At 42.5% G+C, this 15,323-nt stretch overlaps 1 protein-coding gene across 1 annotated transcript in view; it reads left to right on the forward strand.

Moving 5' to 3' along the window:
- LOC126482268 (eukaryotic translation initiation factor 2-alpha kinase-like) overlaps nt 1-15,323 on the forward strand; it is a 191,284-nt gene that overhangs the window by 85,021 nt on the left and 90,940 nt on the right. Inside the window, exons 8-9 of the mRNA XM_050106249.1 lie at nt 4,916-5,026; nt 12,220-12,379. Of these exons, the coding sequence (XP_049962206.1) occupies nt 4,916-5,026; nt 12,220-12,379 (271 nt within the window). The remainder of the gene's footprint in view (nt 1-4,915; nt 5,027-12,219; nt 12,380-15,323) is intronic.

Below are 15,323 nucleotides of genomic sequence, written 5' to 3' on the forward strand. Positions count from 1 at the left end.
TGCAAGGTTTCATGTGGAAGACATCATTTTGAAGCACAGAGCACCGATGTGATTGTCTCTTAACATGGAAAGGTTTTCTCGTCGAGATTAGTGTCAGACTTAATTTCACATTGCAATATTACCCACAGTATGACAACTGCCTTCCAGCCATTGTCAAGTGGCTTCAGAGAACACTTTTAATAAGACATTGAATGTTACCCTCTCATTGTATGTTGATATCGAAGAAGAGGATTAGTTTACAGTACTGCTCATCATGACATACCTTATGACGAAGGAAGACATTACAGACCTCACACTGTCCTTTATGCTCAATGGTCAAGAGGTCCAAATGACACTCGATACACAGTTCCTGTTTCAGCTGGATGAAACTCAGGATGCCTAAGTGAAAAGCATCACCAGGACCAAAGAAGGAAGACATCTGGCTTGCATATGGGCCCAGGAAATTCAGGAGAAATACTGAGAGTGCTATAATGCCAAGCACTGCCAGTGAGATACAGTCCAGGAGACTTGGTACAGAAAAAAGTACTAAAGCTCTATTATGGGCCGTATTGTATTGTTTGTACCTTGTTGGACATCACATAGAAATTCTAAGGTTTTGACCCATCGTCAAGAAGACAAAACTGCAGAGATAAAGCTCTACTAAAGTCCTAAAGTGCAGGTCGGTTACGAAGGCTTCTTGTTCAAGAAAATTAAAGATGGGCGAAACCACTGCAAATCTCTGATGGAAGGGACTTCTTCAATGCTTGTCATAATGAAGAGGATGTGATGACACGCCAAGAACATGAGTATCTGCCAGCCCTGCCATACAGAGGACCATTGACGAGATCTAGACCCAGGCAGGTATAGCTGACTTCAATGAGAACTGAAAAAGCAGTTTGAAGTTTGCTGTTTTTCAGGAGAGGGAGCAATGCTGTGATCTGTGCTTCGTGTAGTGTGTTGTAACAGTTACCATCGCTGGCTAATGTGCTGTGATTCTCCAGTTCAATCCTGACCAGCAGCAGTTACTTCTCATTTATTAGCTCTGGAAAATTCTCAAAGTTTCTGATGTTTGTCTATTTCTGAATCTTCACCATTTGTATAAATAGCTGTACTCACCATCCAGGAGCTGAGTTCTGTTCTGGCTGTACGATGGTGTTTGTAATAAACGTGCTTTCTGTTTTAAGTGTTGTACTTCACTGACGACCCTGCTTTCGCATTTGGAGTTTATTCTTATTATGGTGTGACAATATGATACTTAATTTGTATTGTCCATCAAGGTAACCAGCTGTTACTATGAGGAATTTTCAGTTTATTTGGATAGTTTGTAGCTGCAGTTTGATCGCAATGTAAAATGTGACACCTTTTTTGTGCGGATTGTTTTGTTAAGACGTCAGCAGCAGAAAGATTAAATTTGATTCTCTGTTAAATATATGCATATTTTTAGTGACTTCTCGCCAATTTTAGTGAGTTTTCGTCTTCCTCAGATTTCATCTCTATCCCCCCCCTCCCCCTCTCCCTTTGCATCCATCTCGTACTTTTCACACGTATTTGGATGTATTTTTGCGTAATTTTTTGTACGTAATTCTACTTCCTTACGTATTTTTTTGCATTTTTGCACCACTGTGGATCCTTGCTCCTTCCATCTGCGTCAATACAGAAAAGTTTCCTTATCCCTAGCCAGATCCCAGTCCCACATACTGTTCCTGCATTGTTGCTTGGCTCATGAAATCCCCCCTAATGGCCTTACCGTCAAATTAACCATCTCTGGTTTCCACGCCTCCTTCCACAATGACCTCCACCTGTTCAGATTCCGCCAATCCTTAGCCCTCACCAACATAGTCCTGCAAAACCGTATCATTCAAGCCCAATCCTCCTTGCAGTACCTTCTCTCCATTTGCAAAATTCTCCTGCTATGTAATCCCAAATTCCTGGAACCCATAACACACATTGAAACTCTTGCCCTGCAGGAACTTGAGCAACATGCACAATGCCACCTCAAAAAGCTCTCCATCCTGCTCACTTCCTACTCCTGCCTCGGAGTACCACTGTTCACCACTTCTACAACCACTTCTACAACCACCTCCAAACCTTATCCCACCCTCCGAAACTCCCTCCCACCACCACACAGAACTCAAAACCTAAACAGACCTGCAACACAGTCATGAACATTTCTTCCAGAAGCCTTAGTCCCATAGAAATATCAGTCTTTTCCAAAGGCCCCACCTTTTGCGCCACTCCCAAATTCAACCATGCAGGACTAGTTAAAGACCTTCTCTCCTTCTCCCAGTCCCTGCAGTGGAAACACTTTTTCGCCACCAACCCGACCAATCATACTCAACCAAAGACCAACATTGAACCTTGCCTAACTCAGTTCACTCCACCCCCACTGCCTCCAAACCACCCCCTGCTAACTTTCCAGAATTTCTTATCCTCGAACCTTGCCTCACCATCATTCCCCAAAACCCTCAACATGCATACTAACCGTACATCCGCAGAAAGAACCACTGTCCACCATCTAAAAACTGATCCCGATCTTATAATCCTACCTGCAGACAAAGGCTCCACCACCGTAGTTTTGAACAGCAAGGATTACATGGCAGAAGGACTCATCAGCTGTCAGATACTTCCACCTACAAACCATGCCACAGTGATCCCATTCCAGCAGGATCTCCAGTCACTACTCAAATCCTTAGGGCTATCCCAGAACCTCTCCCCAGAGTCCATCTCTCTACTTACCCCTACCACTCTCTGCACTCCCACCTTCTACATGCTTCCTAAAGTCCATAAACCCAACCACCCAGGTTGCCCTGTTGTGGCTGGTTACTGTGCCCCCACTGAGAGAATCTCTGGTCTCGTAGACCAACACCTTTAACCTATTACTCGGAACCTATCCTCTTATATAAAAGATACCAACCATTTCTTCGGCCGACTCTCAACAGTTCCTTTCCCTTTACCACATGGTGCCCTGCTCGTCACTGTTGATGCCACCTCCCTGTATACTAACATTCCTAATGCCCATGGCCTTACTGCTATCGAACGCTACCTCTCCAGGCACCCTATGGATTCCAAACCAACAACCTCCTTCCTAGTCTCCATGACCAACTATATCCTCACCCACAATTACTTTTCCTTTGAAGGTATTACCTACAAACAAATCCACAGTACAGCTATGGGCACCTGCATGGCACCATCCTAAGCTAACCTATTCATGGGCCATCTAGAGGAATCCTTCCTAAAAACCCAGAATCCTAAACCCCTCACCTGGTTCAGATTCATTGATGACATCTTTGCTATCTGGATTGAAGGTGAGGACACCTTATTCACATTCCTCCAGAACCTCAACTACTTCTCCCCCATTTGCTTCACCTGGTCCTACTCAACCCAACAAGCCACCTTCCTAGATGTTGACCTCCACCTCAGAGATGGCTACAGCAGTTCCTCTGTCCATATCAAACCTACTAACCACCAGCAATACCTCCACTTCGACAGCTGCCACCCGTTTCATACCAAGAAGTCCCTTCCGTACAGATTAACCACCCATTGTCGTCGCATCTGCAGTGACGAGCAGTCCCTCTCTAAATATAGCGAGGGTCTCACTGAAGCCTTCACTGACTGTAATTATCCTCCCATCCTCGTACAAAAACAAATCTCCCGTGCCTTATCTTTCCAGTCTCCCACCACCTCCCAAAGTCCCACAGTCTGGCCACAGAGGAGCATTCCCCTCGTAACTCAGTACCATCCGGGATTGGAGCAACTGAATTACATTCTCCGCCAGGGTTTCGATTATCTCTCGTCGTGCCCTGAAATGAGAAATGTCCTACCCACTATCCTTCCCACCCCTCCTACCGTGGTATTCCGCCGTCCACCAAACCTACACAATATACTCGTCCATCCGTACGCAAGCCCTGCTCCCAATCCCTTACCTCATGGCTCATACCCCTCTAATAGACGTAGATGCAAGACCTGTCCCATACATCCTCCCACCATCACCTATTCCAGTCCTGTCACTAACATTACCTATCACATCAAAGGCAGGGCTACCTGTGAAACCAGTCATGTGATCTACAAGCTAAGCTGCAACCACTGTGCTGCATTCTATGTAGGCATAACAACCAACAAGCTGTCTGTCCGCATGAACAGCCACCAACAAACTGTGGCCAAAAAACAAGTGGACCACCCTGTAGCTGAACACGCTGCCAAACGTGATACCCCTCATCTCAGTGACTGCTTCACAGCCTGTGCCATGTGGATCCTTCCCACCAAGACAAGCTTTTCTGAATTGCGGAGGTGGGAACTTTGCCTGCAATACATCCTACGTTCCCGTAACCCTCCTGGCCTCAACATTCGTTAGTCACTGTCCTCACCCATCCAGCCCCCTCCCTGTTCCCATTCCAGCACTTCACAGCCATCATTTCACTGCCACACCCAGTTTTTTAATTTCTTTTATTTTTATTTTTCTCCTTTCCCCTACTTACCCCTCCCCTCTACACACCTTCTCTCCTACCCTCCGTCTGAACTGCAACATTTCACTGTCCGCCACTCCCACCATACTATCCCTCCCCCTCCCTGCCCCAGCCTCCTCCTTACCCCCCATCCAGTCGCCACTCCCACCATGCACTGGTGCTGCTGCTCGCAGTGTAGTTTCAGCTCTCCGAGACTGCAGGTGTGTGTGCAAGTTGCGATTTTGTGTGTGTGTGTGTGTGTGTGTGTGTGTGTGTGTGCGTGCGTGCGTGCGTGCGTGCGTGCGTGCGTGTCCTTAATGGCCAAAAGCTATGATTGTGTGAATCTTTTTATTGTGCCTATCGCGACTCAGCATCTCCGCTATATGGTGAGTAGGAACTTTCCTTCTCTCGTATTATTATTATTATTATTATTATTATTATTATTATTATTAAGTAATAAGGAAATGGCACCTACAAAATTATTTTTGTTTCAGGAGCCCTTTTAGGTGTAGAAGATTCACATTCGAAAGAGGAAACTGCTTTACAGCCACTAGATGCTTCTGCCACAGCTCTTTCAGTGCTGTATGGTACAGAATATGTCAATGGTATGTTATTTTGATCCTCATCATAAAGCAGTATTTGAACATGAATTATTGCACTGCTCATGCAATGTCATCACAAAATAAATAAATGCAGATACATTAACACATTCAACACTGGCATCTTCACAACCAGTATTTTCCTGTGAACTGACATAATTGTAGATTGCTTTTAAATGACATTGTAAAATACAGAAATCTGATAGGAATATGATTCTTGCACCATCTAAAAGGAAAAAGTAAATATTTTATAGAAATATGAATTAATTTTAGAATATATAGTTGAAATAGATGATTTAATGAGAACAAGTAACACATGAAATCTGTAAAAAAAAAGAAGTGTTACAGGCTCTCTCTTTTAGTGACACAGTTGTGATTCTGGCTGCATTCACAAAAATAGTACAGGAATATTTAATAGCAGGTATATGAGAGTTATGCATATAAGCAGGTACCACAGACAGTGACTGATAGTCTGTACAATTGCCTGCATAAAGAAAGAACGCTTAGATCCATATTCAGAAGCTGTAAATGGAAATGAGAGTGAACATCAGTCAGAATACAAAATGCATGAATGAAGTACTCCCTGTATGAACAACTGAAACACATGTTTACCTTATTCATTGCCCGTACTTTCATCTGAAGAATATGAATCATCTCTGTCAGTGTCTTCTGTTTCTGACCCTTCATCTCTCTATAAAATATCTAGAATCTCTTCCTCTTTCAGCATGCTGTGCACCAATTCTACCTTCGTAAACACCCCTGAATGAACTACTAATTGTTATTTCCTGGAACTTTTCTCAATCACCACTAGTTTGAGTAAGCTTACAAGGACAGTCCTTTGGCAGCAACACAGAACGTTTTTCACATTTCATGGCCAAACAACATCCATAACATGCTAAATGTCCTACCGGTAAATGCTCGCCCATTCAGTGTGCGCATGCTATTGCAAACATTAGAGTAAAGTGGGGCAAGATTGCGCTCTTAAGGTTTAAGTAGCGCTATACTGAAGGAAATGTCACAATTATATTGTAAATGGCATTTCATCTGAATTTTGCCTGTTATATGACAGAGTCCGAAAGTCATAGAAACAATTTAAACTGTAATTCGCACTTAGTAAAAAAAGTAATGCAAATGCGCAGTCTTACCCGACCGTGGGGTAAGAGTGTGTTTCTAGTGGGGTAAATGTGCGCATTATTATCAAATGAGGAAAACATATGTGTCATTTAGTTCTTTGTCTTTTATTTAATTTATGGCATACATAAACATAATATACCTTGTTTCTCAGCATATAACAGTTACTGTTGATACAATATTTGACCTAATGAACAAATCTGGGCCTGTCATCAAAAACATGCAAAAATATTCCTGTCGGACGAAAATATTTTTAACAGAGATCACAAATGAAGTGTCCAGAACCTTCATAACAAGAGCAGGATTCATGCCACCACTCCTCGCACTTGAGACATTGAATCCAGTCTTCTGCTGGTGGATTATTGTATTTTTCAGTACAGCCTCGACAGTGAAAAGTTTGTGAATTTTCCCTAGACATATTTAAGTTTTGCTTTGCTTTCTTTTTGTTTGCTTGAACAGAAGCAGTTTCCTCTTTGGTTTCTTTATTTCTTGTTCTGTTGATTGGGATTCCAGTTGCTTCTTGAATGGGGTCCCAGATACTATTTCTGACTTCTTTCCTTTCTTCTGTCTTTTTTCACATCTTTTCTTCCTTACAAAGGAATTATTTCTTTTGGGGAAACGTAGGTACTTGGTCCTGATTGTGGTTCATTTGTATATGTCTCTGAACTTTGGCGCTGGAGGGATCCAGTTTCAACTGTGGATGCGTCATTAAATTTGTCACTTTGGTCTGTAACAGTCAAAGGCAGGAAATCTTCCTCGGTGAATATGTGACGATCGATTGGATAAATACCACATATCTTGAACGCCTTTCTTGCCTTCGTCATTGTGGCCGTCCTTTGATAAGCGTTTCCAAACAATTCAGCGATACATTCTTGCTTAATTACATATCCAGGGTGGTTAATGAGCCACTGGTTGCATTCCTGTGAATAAAAGTCCTTCAGTGGCTTGAAAAAGCAGCGATCCAGTGGCTGCATTTTGTGGCTGCTGTGTGGAGGAATGGTAAGTACATGTGTATGTTATGGTCCCTGCAGTAAAGAACGACATTCAGACTCAAATGTGACGAGTGATTGTCCAAAATTACCAATACTGGATTATCTTCTATTGGCTGTGTACGTTTTTCAGAATGTTGTAGCCATGTGAGATACAAATATGAGTTGATGTATCCAGTGTCCGAACACATCATTAGTGACCCAGGAGGGGCACTGTTCTTTAAACTCTCCTTCATCCTTTTCCGAGGAAATATTATTCCTGGAAGGATGTAACTCCCCCCAGGTCCCATACAACATACAACCGTTATCAGCTGACCTCTTTCTGCAGATGCTATTTTGCCTATGTGCATCTTGCCACATGTTGCACACTTTCGGAACCTTGTTAGGAACAGTTGTAATTCCTGACTCATCAATGTTGTATATGCAATGAGGTTCAAATTTGTATCTCTCCATCAGTGGCAAAAGATTAACAAAGAAGATGCTCGATTGCTGTTTGTTGAACCCGCATCACACGTCCAAGACTAGTTTTCTGTGGAATCTGAAGGCTAAGGTTTCGTCTCTGCAGGAAATCATGATCCCAGTCCTTTCCGGCCATCTTAGTGTTTTTGTCAAATTCTGTTTTTATGTTATTCCTCTCAGAGTAGTCATGAACTAATCTTCTAAAATCTTTCAGAATCATACCATAATAACATTTGTCCAAAGATCTGCTGTGTTCGGTGAGTTATAGTTCCTGTTCATCATTAAAAGTTCTTCCGAATCTTCCCAGTTTGTTTACCCCAAAACCATGAAGAAAGTAGGGGTGGGAGTATTAATTTGAAGCTTATCCCTACATAGACAAAAGTTTCCAAAACAAAAAATATAGAGATAAAAGTATACTTGCAAGGGCCTCGTACCTCTGTAAGGTGATTTCTGAGGGCAGCTTCACTTATTCCAAGCTCCCTCGCTATTTGTCGTTTAGACTTGCCGTTTTTCAAGCCCTCTTTTTCAGCTTCCAGCATTTCTGGAGTGCATGGTTTCTGTTCGCTTTTCCTTTTGTAGACGCTACAATATAAGAAAGGGTTCTTAGAGGACTACTATCGATGTATAATATCCACCTCAATGTTCATAAATATTTCTAGATCTATGGAAAAGCTGATAGTTATAACGCATGGGGTAAGATTACACACTGCGCAGTTTTGCCCCACCTGCAACGCATAAACTTGCCCCGCACTACGACACACCAGCTTTTGACTGCACATGGAAACGCTTTGTAGGAATATAGATGTGTTAATACACTGCAAGACTGAAATGCATCGTAGTACACAATGGAATAAAGTTAAAATTGATAATCACATTATTGCCGGAGTTATAGCTTACTTCCAGAACATGAAATGTTATATGAAAATTACGTAAAACAGCTCTTACAGCATTGCGAAGCTGTTAACACCAGGACAACAGCCAAACTATGGCAATAAAGGGTCAGCCATAGAGGCTATTTTGTCCCCTGCATAGTAGCTAACTGCTGCATTACTAAAACTGAGATACAAGCCTTGTGCAATCTTACCCGCCACGCAACCTTACCCCACTCTACTCTACAGCGAGTGAGCATGAGCATGTCTGTATTTTGTATGTACACTGTGCTCTAAGGGTTGAACAACGCTTAAACCTCACTAATGCAGCGAATACCATGGCCACAGACAGGGAGAAGATCTAAGATGTTCTCGTCACATTTAATTTAAAAATTTTTGTTTAAAGTTATTAGCTTACTGTAGTTTCCTCATTTCGAGCTTACCTGTATCCATATTTACTTTCATGCATCACTTTGTGCGTAACATAGCACCTCAAAAGTTAATGTACACACTTTGTTCCCAGCTACTCGCCATTGTCGAGTTTGCAAGACATGCAACACATGACAATGGGGAAATGCGCATGATAGCTGAAGGCAAGCATGTAGCACAGTCACTTGATACATTGACACACAAATAATGTAAAAGTACCACTTGGTGTGTTTCATCATACTGGTTAGACTTCATGAGCTACCTATACATTCCGGGAACTATTGAGTATGATCTCATGATACAGGACCATAGACACACATAGACAGCTCAGCTGGTGTGTATTTATGTTTTATATTAAGTCTTAGCAACATTTTCAGTCTTATGTGACCAAAGGCTTCCTTCAGTGTTTTATCTTCAGTAATATATTTTTGGATATGGGGCCACATATATTGTTGTTCATAAAAACAGTGTTTCGACCACTGTTGCAAATGGCCCTTATCAGGTTGACATATTTACAACTGGGCCAAACTCTGTTTGGATGGCAGGAGGTGGTGTCTGACAAGCTTTATTGATGAATGGCCATCGGTAAATGGTGACCAAGAAACAGTTGGACCACCCTATTGCTGAGTATGCTGCCCAACATGATTTTATTCGTTTCTGTGACTGCTTCACAGCCTGCACCATCTTGATCCTTTGCAGGAACACCAGCTGTTCTTTACTGCATAGGTGGGAACCCTCCGTGCAGTATGTCCTGCGTTCCCATAACCCTTTTGGCCTCAACCTTTGTTATTCATTGTCCTTACTCATCTAGCCCCTTCCTTGTCATATCCAGCACTATGCAGCCCTCACCCCATCAACACACCCAGTCTTTTTACTTCTCACCTTTTCCGCTATCCACCAGTCCTCCCTCGCCCTCTGTCTAACCTGCTGTACCCTATCTCCACCTCATTCCTGCACACTCTTAACTAGCAGCACTTTACTGTCCCCCACCCCTGTCCCATTATCCCTCCCCCTCCATGCCCCAGCCTCCTCCTTACCCCCACCCAGTTGCCTCTCTCTCATGCACACTGCTTGCCGTGTGGCTTCGCTGGCAGGGAGTGTGGTCATGCGTGTGTGAGTTGCATATGCGTTTGTGTGTGTGTGTGTGTGTGTGTGTGTGTGTGTGTGTGTGTGTGATTATTGATAGTAGTTTGTATTTTATTGGTTGTTTTGCTCTTGGAGTGCTTGGTGGCAGTTGAGACAATGTAGTGAGCTATGTGCCCTATATTTACTGCCATACCTGATGATGGGAACACCACACAGATGCTGTTATCCCCTAGGCCTGCTGCTGTTGGCAGTTCATATAACAAAAAATAAAGTGCAGAGTTGTTACTGATGAACTGACCTTATGAGCAAGATGAAATTGCAGTATATAATATCTGAATGTGGTACTTACCAGTTGTAAATATGTCATCCTAGTGAAAACCACTTGCAACAGTGGCTGAAATGTTGGTTTTATAAACAACATGATGGCCTGTTCACATTCTGGGAAACATTTTATTCAAGTTTTTAGTCTCGTTTCTGTATGTGTAGATGACTCAATGCCTAACCTATACAGTGAATTATTACCTTTACTTTTTCCATTTTTCATATTCCACCTGGGACTTTCCTTTACCCTATTTGTAGTTACAAATGCATTTCAAAAAAATAATAAAGTTTTTTTAGTGTGCAAGGGCGGAATTGAAGACAAAATACACAGTGATGGGTTCTATGACAGAGTCTTTCATTCTTAATCTAGAAGTTGGCATTGCTGGATGCTAACACAGTGGTCCTGGGTTCACTTCCAGGGAACCACCTCAGATATTTCTGTGAGGGAATGGTACAGAATGGGGCCTTGTGAGGCCAAATGAGAAGGCACTTGAATAAATAAACAGCAAAGTTGATACACAAGTCACTGGAGAGGTGCCAGATAGAAAGACTTGCACCAGGCTGGTAGCCAGACAATAGTTGTTTTTTTCTGTATAATGTTTCACATCTTTGCCGTTTTGTACTACTAACACACATTTTCTCAGGGCCATTATCATACTTTTTGTTCCTTGTCAAACTTCATCCATAGGAAACTAGTTTTGAAAACGCCCTTCCCTGTGCCCAACAAGCAGATTTATTTACGTTCAGCTTAGTTGTTGATACTTATTTTATTTCCTCATTCAGAAACCTTCTTAAGGTAAAAATCCTGCAGTAATGAGAATTCAGTTTGCGTGTGATGCATAAAAAAATGACAAATATTTTTTAGGAAAAAAGTAACTTTCCCTCCAATCAGATGACTATTTATATTACATAATTATTAGATAGTAATAAAACTTTTTGTGCTTCTCTTATATTTGAACGTCACACAACTTCATCAATAAACTGAGCCATTGTGCACAAATGTCCAAAAACTGATACAGAAATGCGCGAATTTTAAAAATTCAGGCAAGTGATAAACAGCTGAAAACTCTTACCAGCACACCATTAAGGAAATGTAACAAATTGCTGTCTAGTAGCTGTTTCACAAACAGTGTTTACAGAGACAAAACTTTTGAAAAGTATTAATGATTTATTTAGCTTCACATATGAAACACTTCGGGGACAAGATAAGTAGATTGTCTGAAGTATCTCCCTCCCCTGAGCATGGTCCTCCCTCAGAAAACTTGATGTACCTACTATAGTATCACATTTCTTACAATGCAATTTCCACTGTTGCTTTGTTTGTATTTGAATCTTGAATGCATGTTCTACGTATTGAATGTCAGTCCCTTGAACCCACTCTTATTTTTGTATTGCTAAAATATCCATAGTAATTGTGGAATTATGAACCAGTGAGAAAAATGATAATCTCTGAAAATCATTGAAATAGGTTACATTATTTTCAGTAACATGTTTCATTAGTGGCTGGAAATTTCTTTCTTCTTTTTGGTTTCTGTTCCCCTATTTTCTGCACACATTCTCTGGAATGGTTGAAGTAGAATACCCCATACCTGAAGTGCTTAAAAGCTTTTATTTGATGTGGGTTTTTATTTAAGATCACAAAAAAAAATTGTTTACTTAGTATGCAACTCCTATTGTTTAACCTTATGTGTCATACAACCGGGCCATAATAATGAAAAAATAAGAAAATAAGCCAGAAGAGCACAGTAGGTAGGAGAACTATAACTCTCTTGACAAATGAACAACATATCCAAAATGCAAACTCACAATGTGCTCTGTATTTGTTGTTTTGTCTGAATGTGCATGACATATTTTCTTGATAATGCTTTAAATGTTTGATTACACGAATCAATTTAACACCCATTGTTATATGCAGGAAATGGCTATTACCTGTTCTCTGAGGAAGAGACAACGAGGACTCAGAGTATGCAATGCAGTGTGTCTGGGAAAGATAACAGCACAATTGTTGCCAAGGACATTGAAGTTCATGAAGAAACTCCTGTGCAAGTTATTATAGTTTCTCTTTGGTATTGGTGGTAAGTCAAAATGTCCCACTTATGTGGCCCCTTTTACATATTTTTCTTCTGGTACTAGACTGGTTTCATTCAGCAGCTGACTCCTTACCCTCTCCCTTAAAACCCACATCCTTTCGTCTTTCCCTCTCCTTCCCTCTTTCCTGATTAAGCAACCGTCCGTTGCGAAAGCTTGAATTTTGTGTGTATGTTTGTGTTTGTTTGTGTGTCTATCGACCTACCAGTGCTTTTGTTTGGTAAGTCACATCACATTTGTTTTTAGATATATTTTTCATATATATAAACAAAGATGATGTGACTTACCAAACAAAAGTGCTGGCAGGTCGATAGAAACACAAACATACACACACAATTCAAGCTTTCACAACCCATGGTTGTTTTGTCAGGAAAGAGAGAAGGAGAGGGAAAGACGAAAGGATGTGGGTTTTAAGGGAGAGGGTAAGGAGTCATTCCAATCCTGGGAGCGGAAAGACTTACCTTAGGGGGAAAAAAGGACAGGTATACGCTCGCGCGCGCCCACACACACACACACACACACACACACACACACACACACACACATATCCATCCGCACATACACAGACACAAGCAGACATTTGTAAAGGCAAATAGTTTGGGCAGAGATGTCAGTCGAGGCGGAAGTACAGAGGCAAAGATGTTGTTGAAAGACAGGTGAGGTATGAGCGGCGGCAAATTGAAATTAGCGGAGATTGAGGCCTGGCGGGTAACAAGAAGAGAGGATATACTGAAGGGCAAGTTCCCATCTCCGGAGTTCTGACAGGTTGGTGTTAGTGGGAAGTATCCAGATAACCCGGACGGTGTAACACTGTGCAAAGATGTGCTGGCTGTGCACCAAGGCATGTTTAGCCACAGGGTGATCCTCATTACCAACAAACACTGTCTGCCTGTGTCCATTCATGTGAATGGACAGTTTGTTGCTGGTCATCCCCACATAGAAAGCTTCACAGTGTAGGCAGGTCAGTTGGTAAATCACGTGGGTGCTTTCACACGTGGCTCTGCCTTTGATCGTGTACACCTGCCGGGTTACAGGACTGGAGTAGGTGGTGGTGGTGGGAAGGTGCATGGGACAGGTTTTACACCGGGAGCGGTTACAATGGTAGGAGCCAGAGGGTAGCTAAGGTGGTTTGGGGATTTCATAGGGATGAACTAACAGGTTACGAAGGTTAGATGGACGGCGGAAAGACACTCTTGGTGGAGTGGGGAGGATTTCATGAAGGATGGATCTCATTTCAGAGCAGGATTTGAGGAAGTCGTATCCCTGCTGGAGAGCCACATTCAGAGTCTGATCCAGTCCCGGAAACTATCCTGTCACAAGTGGGCCACTTTTGGGGTTCTTCTGTGGGAGGTTCTGGGTTTGAGGAGATGAGGAAGTGGCTCTGGTTATTTGCTTCTGTACCAGGTCGGGAGGGTAGTTGAGGGATGTGAAACCTGTTTTCAGGTTGTTGGTGTAATGGTTCAGGGATTCCAGACTGGAGCAGATTCGTTTGCCACGAAGACCTAGGCTGTAGGGAAGGGACCGTTTGATGTGGAATGGGTGGCAGCTGTCATAATGGAGGTACTGTTGCTTGTTGGTGGGTTTGATGTGGACGGACGTGTGAAGCTGGCCATTGGACAGGTGGAGGTCAACGTCAAGGAAAGTGGCATGGGATTTGGAGTAGGACCAGGTGAATCGGATGGAACCAAAGGAGTTGAGGTTGGAGAGGAAATTTTGGAGTTCTTCTTCACTGTGAGTCCAGATCATGAAAATGTCATCAATAAATATGTACCAAACTTTGGGTTGGCGGGCCTGGGTAACCAAGAAGGCTTCCTCTAAGCGACCCATGAATAGGTTGGCGTACGAGGGGGCCATCCTGGTACCCATGGCTGTTCCCTTTAATTGTTAGTATGTCTGGCCTTCGAAAGTGAAGAAGTTGTGGGTCAGGATGAAGCTGGCTAAGGTAATGAGGAAAGAGGTTTTAGGTAGGGTGGCAGGTGATCTGCATGAAAGGAAGTGCTCCATCGCAGCAAGGCCCTGGACGTTTGGAATATTTGTGTATAAAGAAGTGGCATCAATGGTTACAAGGATGGTTTCCGGGGGTAACAGACTGGGTAAGGATTCCAGGCGTTCGAGAAAGTGATTGGTGTCTTTGATGAAGGATGGGAGACTGCATATAATGGGTTGAAGGTGTTGATCTCAGACTGGGTAAGGATTCCAGGCGTTCGAGAAAGTGGTTGGTGTCTTTGATGAAGGATGGGAGACTGCATGCAATGGGTTGAAGGTGTTGATCTCAGACTGGGTAAGGATTCCAGGCGTTCGAGAAAGTGGTTGGTGTCTTTGATGAAGGATGGGAGACTGCATGTAATGGGTTGAAGGTGTTGATCTACATACCCACCGAGTCACACCTCTTGCCTCTATCCAAACACAGTACATTTCATGATTATAAGTGCAATAGCATTCTCAGAGAAAGTAATGCTCCATGTGGCTCCTTAACAGTACCACAACACACATGACAGTGGTTAATTTTACTTTTATATATTGATTCCCACTCAATGAACACTAGTCGACAATACTGCATTTATTGACCAGCTCTGCTCTGGTCAAATGACTGCCAGCTCTGTTTGATTTGGTCAAACAACTACCTGCTTTTTTGTTCGGGTCAGCCTCCAACTCATTTAATGCCTCTTTCAGTGTTACTAGAGGTGACCAGAATGACTATAATATCGAGAAACAATAAATGGGAAAGAAAGTTGCTACTCACCATATGGCAGAAATGCTGAGTCGCAGATAGGGACTTTGACTTAAGGTTCAGCTTCAGCTTCTATAAGCTCACCTCACCAAAGAATTGCTACATTGCAAGAGTTGCTTGTATGTTTCTTCTTTCCAACCTTACATAAAAATCATTGCTATTTTCTCCACGGGTGTGAACACCTAGGTGTCTCCATTTTA

The sequence above is a fragment of the Schistocerca serialis genome, chromosome 5 (assembly GCF_023864345.2).
Source record: "Schistocerca serialis cubense isolate TAMUIC-IGC-003099 chromosome 5, iqSchSeri2.2, whole genome shotgun sequence".
Classification (NCBI taxonomy): domain Eukaryota; kingdom Metazoa; phylum Arthropoda; class Insecta; order Orthoptera; family Acrididae; genus Schistocerca; species Schistocerca serialis.